The sequence below is a fragment of the Pantherophis guttatus genome, chromosome 2 (assembly GCF_059756535.1).
Source record: "Pantherophis guttatus breed Tessera chromosome 2, ASM5975653v1, whole genome shotgun sequence".
In the NCBI taxonomy this organism is placed as follows: domain Eukaryota; kingdom Metazoa; phylum Chordata; class Lepidosauria; order Squamata; family Colubridae; genus Pantherophis; species Pantherophis guttatus.
In genome coordinates this window covers 18,962,574-18,970,643 of record NC_142064.1, presented here as the reverse complement: position 1 = coordinate 18,970,643, position 8,070 = coordinate 18,962,574, and the positions used below count along the sequence as shown (strand labels likewise).

The 8,070-nt window shown below is 41.5% G+C and overlaps 1 protein-coding gene across 1 annotated transcript in view; it reads right to left on the bottom strand.

The window, feature by feature from the left end:
• Window positions 1–247: 247 nt before the first annotated feature.
• Window positions 248–8,070, bottom strand: part of LOC117680037 (O-acyltransferase like protein) — a 31,742-nt gene continuing 23,919 nt past the window's right edge. The window contains exons 13-15 of the mRNA XM_034442498.2: window positions 4,482–4,668; window positions 2,116–2,258; window positions 248–643 (exon numbers count right to left, since the gene is read on the bottom strand). Of these exons, the coding sequence (XP_034298389.2) occupies window positions 512–643; window positions 2,116–2,258; window positions 4,482–4,668 (462 nt within the window). The 3' untranslated portion in view covers window positions 248–511. The remainder of the gene's footprint in view (window positions 644–2,115; window positions 2,259–4,481; window positions 4,669–8,070) is intronic.

Here is an 8,070-nt window from a genome sequence, read left to right as displayed (position 1 = left end):
GGTGTATAAGACACACTTAAATTTTCACCCCCTTTTAGTGGGGGGGAAAGGTGCGTCTTATACTCCGAAAAATACGGTATTACTTTTTAGATCTTTGACAGTTCATACCTATGGTCACCATACTTATCTGTATCTCCAAAGCAAATATATTCAACAACTGGAACAGGAGAAGACCACTTCTAGTTAAACGAATACATGTGAAAATAGAAATATCTAAGTGTAATCTAATCACACCTGATACGTGGTAAAGGGAATATATAATCTTTTACTGTATATGGATCACATATTGTAATAATGTTATACATGTCTTAATTTTATTTACTCCAAAATAATGCATGCTTACATTTGAATATTACAGTTTCTAGCTTTTATCCATGTGGATAGTGGAATCCAGGGTGTTGAAATACAACATTTGGAGGCACAATTCCCCCCTCCAAAAAACCCCAATTTGATTAGGTTCAGAAATTCCAGAGGAGGTCTGCATGATACCCCATCTTTCTACCTTGCTTTTCTAAAGCCTTGATCCCTGTTGGTGCATGGAACCCAAAGACGTCTTTAACTTTTGAAGAGGAGTCTCAACCATCGCTGTTAATGCCACTCCTACCATGAATGTCATCAGGCAGTGTCCAAGGAACAAGTAGAACTAAACGGAGAAGCACAAACAAAATCAAAGCTGTTTAGTACGGTAAGGTATTAGCGGTTCTGAACGTTCAGCCATTGGAAGGGAAGCTTTAATTAAATAGTTGCCTTCAGGGCCAGATTTAGATGAAAAGAGGCCCTAGGCTATTCCACTTATGAGGCCCTTTCACCTATAGTGAAAGTGTAATTTTAATTTTGCTAACAATTTGAATGTAGGCCCCTCTTGATCTTGAGGCCCCCTCTTGATCTTGAGGCCCTAGGCTGAAGCCTAGTTAGCCTATAGGAAAATCCGGCCCTGGTTGCCTTGAGGTAAGATGGGCAGCCTATAAATTTTATCAATCAATCAATAGTTACGGTCAGCACAGGGAAACTTAGCTATAGGTGGTGCTGAATCAAAACAAGAGGATAAGAACAGGGAAAAGGAGACCTATTTCCAATATGCATATTTCATTCTTGAAATACACACATATACATATACATACATGCACACACACACATACACACACACTATCTCTCTCTCTCTCTCTCTCTTCTATCTATCTATCTCTATCTATCTATCTCTATCTTCTATCTATCTATCTCTAGCTCTATCTATCTCTATCTATCTCTATCTATCTCTATCTCTCTCTTCTATCTCTCTCTTCTATCTGTCTAGCTATATCTATCTATCTCTATCTCTATCTTCTATCTATCTATCTATCTATCTATCTATCTATCTATCTATCTATCTATCTATCTATCTCTATCTATCTATCTATCTATCTACCATCTATCTAGCTATCTAGCTATCTCATCTATCTAGCTATTTCATCTATCTATCTATCTATCTTTACATAATATATATATATATATTTCAAGAATGAGTGGGAACAGATTGAAAAGAGGAATTGAACCCATGAAAGCTACCCCTTGGAAAGCCAACATGTACTGAGTTCCTTCAGAGAAATCATACACATGTAAAGGCTTCAATCACCCTTCCCAGTATTTCTCAACCTTGGCAACTTTAAGATGGATGCTTTTTTTCAAGAGGCAACGAGACTTTTTTGAAGACATGTCGCTTCTCATCCAAGAAGCTTCTTCAGCTCTTTCAGAGTGCGCACATTTGCAAACCGATAGGGAAGGTAAGTGAATTTCATCCCTGCCCATGAGTGCTGCAAAGGCTGTAAATTCAGGCACAGGTCATAAATCCATTTTTTTCAGCCATGTCGTAATTTCAAACTATTGCTTAACAAATGGTCTTAAGTTGAGGACTACCTGTACCAAAATGGCTACAATGGGAAATACATTTGTTCACAAAATGTCTCCCATAACGGACACAGCCAATCCCAAAACATCAATTTTTCAGAAGGCAAACTCTCTCAAAAGAATGCTCTTTACCCTCCAACTAGACCTCTGGGGAGCATCAAAGCTTTTGGGCAGATCAATATGATGCTGGAAGCTGGTGCTTTCCTTCACATGTGTTTCTTGCACACTCACCATATTGATGTCTGAGTAATGTATCAAAGTTTCTTGAAGTCCATTATATAATAAGATCATCATTGGATGCACCAAATAGCAAGCATAGCTAATTCTTGCGACCACAGTCCAAACATTCCATGAAAGTATTGTGTTGATGAATCCTGCCAGGGGAAACCAACACAAATCTGTAAGCAACAAGCTTTAATTTTTTTCCTAATGTCAGATTATTCATGAACTGGCAGAGACATGGTAACAAGGTCAGCCAATGAATAGGCATAGCAACTAAGTCAGCCAATTGGAGCTGAGACAGACTGGAGCCAGGGTGTGTCTTAGTCTGCAGCTTCTGAGTCTGTGCAGAGAATTGAAATGGAATTTGTCTGCTCTGCTGAAATGAAACTAACTGTTCTCTCCTACCTTGTGTTTGTAACTGTTGAAGAAGAATCTATATTGGTATTGTACATTTATTTTTGTGTATTATTATGTATATAAAGAAGTTAATGAATCCTGCTGCATCAGTCTGCCTGTGTGTGCTTTCTGGATTTGATTTTTGCAACAAACTCCGATACCTCAAATAATAAAATAATTGTTTTTTGGCTAGCTGGGGAATTCTGGGAATTGGTGTCCACATATTTTAAAGCTGTCAGGTTTGAGAAACCATGACGTAAATGTTAAACAGGAATGGGAAGAGAATTGAGTGCTCCCCTAATATTGATGGTTATCCTCTGTTCTAGGCAGGATATTTTAAATACTTGTTGCAGGTAGCAGTAATGGGGGGAGGATTCTTGCCCCTCCCTTCTGGTTTGTGAGCTTCCTAAATGTATCCGTTTGGCCCTTGGATGACAGAGAATATGGAATGAAACCTATCTGTGGTCCAAAGGTGGGTTTCAGCAGGTTCTAACCAGTTCTGGAGAACAGGTAGCAGAAATTTTGAGTAGTTTGGAGAACCGGTAATAAAAATTCTGACTGGCCCCGCCCCCATCTATTCTCTGCCTCCCAAGTTCTAGCTGATCGGGAGGAAATGGGAATTTTACAGTATCCTTCCCCTGGAGTGGGGTGGGAATGGAGATTTTACAGTATCCTTCCTCTGCCACGCCCACCAAGCCATGCCCACAGAACCAGTAGTAAAAAATTTTGAAACCCACCACTGCTGTGGCCTGATCCAGAATGGGTACATTTATATCTCTTAAGCTCTTAAAGAACAACAACTTGTTTCCAAGGTGACCTTGTAAATGTTCTCAGTTTTTATCCGTGGGCTGTCAGGCTTCTGAATGGAAAATAACTTTACAACAACATAGTACGATTGACTTGTGGGGCCAGCACAATGTGCAATAAATTCACACGGTGCAGTAGGATTGTGTGTTTGTTAGTAGGACTCACTGGGTTAGGGATTTTTCTTTTACTGTCTTTCACTGTGAGTTGTATTGGGTTGGGGGGGTGCACGAAGGGAGGCTCAGCCAATCTCATTGTATACATGTTGTACTCTGACAATAAAGGTTCGAATTGAATTTGAGCTAAACATCTAATGGTAAAATACATAGATTCTTTCATTTGGGATCACAGTACAATGTAATTTGAACAATTGATGGCCGAGTCTACATATTTTCCTCTTACCTCTGGTACTTTGTATCTTTTACAATGCAAGACTGTAGAAGGGGGTTTTTTTGAGAGAGAGAGAGAGCTTGAAAGTCATTCTAAGAACCTTGGTAACTGAAGAGAAGACCAAAAAATGCAAGAGAAAGAAAAGAAACTATTGGAAAGTATTTCTGAAGAATGTATAGGAAGACAAGCCCATTATTTTAATTGCTCCTTATTTTTCCAATTCTGAAAACCAGGTTCTAAGGTTCAACCTCAAGAAACCCATGCTAGGCTCAAATACTCATAGAGGTGGAAGGATATAAATGCACCTGCTCTCATTCTCATCACCAAGCAAGATAAATCTTGCTTATGCTGATGTTTCAGTGGAGCAGGGGAGAAAAAGAACAAAAGTTGTTCTTAAACAACTTTTAGGGAAAAAGTAAAGATTTGCCCTGTCCACAGTTATGCCTGACTCTAGGGGGCGGTGCTCATCTCTGTTTCCTAGCCAAGGGAGCCAACATTGTCCAAAGACACTTCTGTAGTCATGTTGCCAACATCACTCTATGCCAAAACACATGGAACCCTGTTACCTTCCCACTGAAGTTGCATTTATTTATCTACTTGCATTTGCATGCTTTCGAACTGCTAGGTGGACAGGAGCTGAGGCACGAACGGGAGCTCACCCATTCACGTGGTACTTGGGTCTCGAACTGCTCACCTTCCGGTTGACAGCCCAGCGTCTTAACTGCTACACCATTGCTAGCAGTTTCTATGTTTAAAAAAGGCCCCTTTCCCCTTGGATATCATACCTCCATAGCCTTCCTCACATGCAAAAATGATCCATCCTACAGCAATCGCCCAAACCGTCCGATGAACAGCTTGATAAATGGCAAGTACAGGTGAATAGAAGCTGTGGGAGTCTTCTAAAGTGTAGGCCAAAGCAATCACCATCGACATGGAGATCAGGGCACAGAGCCAACCAATACAAGCCTGAACCTGCAGGAAGATGAGGAGAATGTATGGTACATTTATGCTCACTTTGGTTCTTCCCTAACACTTTGCAATACCTTAATTTCAAATGAAGGTTAAGCCAGTCTCTTCTCCCCCTCTTTAGACAGTTCCTTCTGCCCTCCATTTTGTCAGCCTTTTTGCTTCCCTGCCCTCGACTCTACAGATTGCTTACCTTCTATATAGACCAGGGATCTGCAACCTTAAACACTCAAAGAGCCATTTGGACCCGTTTCTCACAGAAAAGAAAACACCGGGAGCCACAAAATCCTTCCCGTGCCTGACTATTTCTTGAGCGGCCACAAAACTAGCATATGTAGTTGAATTAAACCTTCTGTTTTCTTCTGAAACTTTTCTTTTCTTGGATTTATCCATGGTTGGCCTATCGGGGGTAGGCTCAATAAATCGCGTGCCGGCAGGTGTTGCACATTGGCGGTTGTGACGCATATTTTGAGTGACGGAGCCGCAACAAAGGGGAGAAAGAGCCACATGCAGCTCCAGAGCCGCAGGTTGCTGACCCCTGATATAGACTCTTCCTTTTTGATGTCACTCCCTATAAACCTCCCAAAAATTGCCATTGAATTTAAAATTTTAATGTGATAATAGGAAGACATTCTCAGATATGTGGGGAGTAATCATACAAACACAATATTAATTTATTTCTAATTTAAATTAGATATAATAAATTTTGCTATCCATGTGGTCAAGATAAGAAGAGGGTTGACACTTTTGAACTTGGACATTGAAGAAGATTCCTGAGACCACCATGGACAGTCAAGAAAACAAAGAAATGTATCATAGAACAAATCAACCCAGAATTCTCACAGAAGGGCCATGAAGGTCTTGGAAAAATTACATGCTGTGATGTATCTCTACCTACAAAGTTCAGAATGGTGCAAGGCATAGTATTTGAGAAAAAAACAAATACAAGTAATCCTTGACTTACGACCACAATTGAGCCCCAAATGTATGTTGCTAAGTGAGAAATTTGTTAAGTGAGTTTTGCCCCATTTTACGACTTTTCTTGGCACATTGGTTAAGTGAATCACTACAGTTGTTAAAAGTTAGTAACGTGATTGTTAAGCTAATCTGGCTTCCCCATTGACTTTGCTTCTTAGAAGGTCGTAAAAGGGATCATATAACCTCAGGATGCTGCAACTGTCATAAATGTGAGTCAGTTTTCGAGCATCCAAATATAAATCATGTGACCGTGGGGATGCTGCAATGGTCATAAGTATGAAAAATGGTCATAATGCACTTTTTTCAGTGCCGTTGTAACTTCAAAGTCACTAAATGAACTGTTGTAAGTAACTGTTGTAAATTGATTGCTATCTGTAGATCATTCAACCTAGATAATCTCTATGGAGATTATCTCAGTCATCCAAGTCATGGTTGTCCCAAAGGTGCTTTTTCAAGAGGCAACTGGACTTCCTTGTTTTTCTTTGAAGACATTTCGCTTCTCATCCAAGAATCCTTCCATTCTTCCACCACCCAGTCAGAGTTGAAGAAGCTTCTTGGATGAGAAGCGAAAGGTCTTCAAAGAAAAAACAGAAAGTCCAGTTGTTGCCTTTTGAAAAAGCACCTTTGGGAAAACCAACCTAGAGTTCTCACTCAAGGTACAAATGACCAGTCTCAAATTATGCTAATTCGGACACATTATGTGATAGTACCCAGTTTTCTGGAGAAAGTTCTGATGCTGGAAAAGATGGATGGGAAGATAATATCGTAATAAAAACTACAGATCCCTGCTTCAAATCCTGCTTTTAGTTTTTATTACCATTCTTTCTCCTGACGGCTCCGCTCCCCATATTGATCTAGGCTACTTTTCTTTTTCAAATTCCTCCTTAATTCATAACATGCCTTCAACACATCTTTATGAGATCAAGAAGACTTTGCCCGAGGTAAAGATTCACATATCGTTTTAAATGACTCCAATATCAGGAATCAAAGGTACTTTTCTTACTAGACAAAATAGAGTCCTCCAGGCATCTTCAATTAGTAGTTCATGCCAGTAAACTTCTATACACCTGACTCATCCTTCTTTTGTTTTGCACAGGAGCGAGGTAGACCCAGGAGAAATGCACACCATGTAGAAATACAAGGAGCATTCCAGGAAAAGAAAAAAATAATTGGAAATGATTCCATGAAAACAGTCAGTGCTTAGAGGGCAAGGAATGCTGTTTGACCATTGCATGGTGGAATAATGGAAAGATGAGACCAGACAATGGAAAGGAATATCTTAGAAGATACTTTGTAGGAAAATATTCCATATATTTTATTGCAGACGGCACTTCTTGTTCTTGGTTTTCCCGTATTGCAAGGAGGCTACCATATGAAAGTTGGAGAATTTCTCTTTGACCCAGACTGCATGGTGAACCAGAAGGAAGCCATAATCTACAACAGGGGTGTCAAACTCGAATTCATTGAGGGTTGCATCAGGGTTGTGTTTGATGTTGGGGGGGGGGGGCAGGGGGCATGGCCAACTCAACATCACTCATCAAGGCTCCGTTTTCGGCCGTGACGGCCTCCTGCAGCCCTCTGCCAGTGAAAACGGACCACGCGGTCCTCCCAAGCTCCGTTTTGACTGGGAGAGGGCTGCAGGAGGCCGTCACGACCAAAAAACGGAACCCGGGAGGCCTGCACGTGACCCTCCCGGGCTCCGTTTTCACTGGCAGAGGCACCACGGGCCAGTCCTTCGCTCTTTCCAGGGCGGGCCTGTGGGCCAGATCCAAGCACCTTGCAGGCCGGATTTGGCCCATGGGCCTTGAGTTTGACAGCCCTGATCTACAATATTTGTACATGGCATTGATAATACTACAGGAATGTGGGAACAGGAAGAAGGAAGGCCATCTCATTTTCACATTCTGGATAGAGAGGACTATTGGTTTGAAAGACTGGTAAAAGAGGCCATTTATGTTAACATTGAGCAGCCCTCTCCCCAGTGGTGGAATTTAATTTTTTTTACTACTGGTTCTGTGGGCATGGCTTGGTGGGCATGGCAGGGGAGGGATACTGCAAAATCTCCATTCCCACCCCACTCTGGTGCCAGCCAGAGATGATATTTGCTGGTTCTCCAAACTACTCAAAATTTCCACTGCCGGTTCTCCAGAACCTGTCAGAACCTGTTAAATGGCACCCCTGCCTCTCTCAACAGAGGGAGAGGGATAAGACCCCTCCTATGTTCTGTCTACAATGCAGTCCTTTCAGCAGCTCCAAGAAGGTCCCCTCCCCATTTGCACTCTGATACAGGTGACCCTGAGGGCACAGATAAACCCACAAGTGGCCTCAAGAGCTCTCAGGGAGAGTGCTAATGACCAGATGACTGCAAAGAAATATGATCCTTCCAAGCCCCCTCTCCCTTCTTTCAGGACTAATTCTTCCATTGCCCCT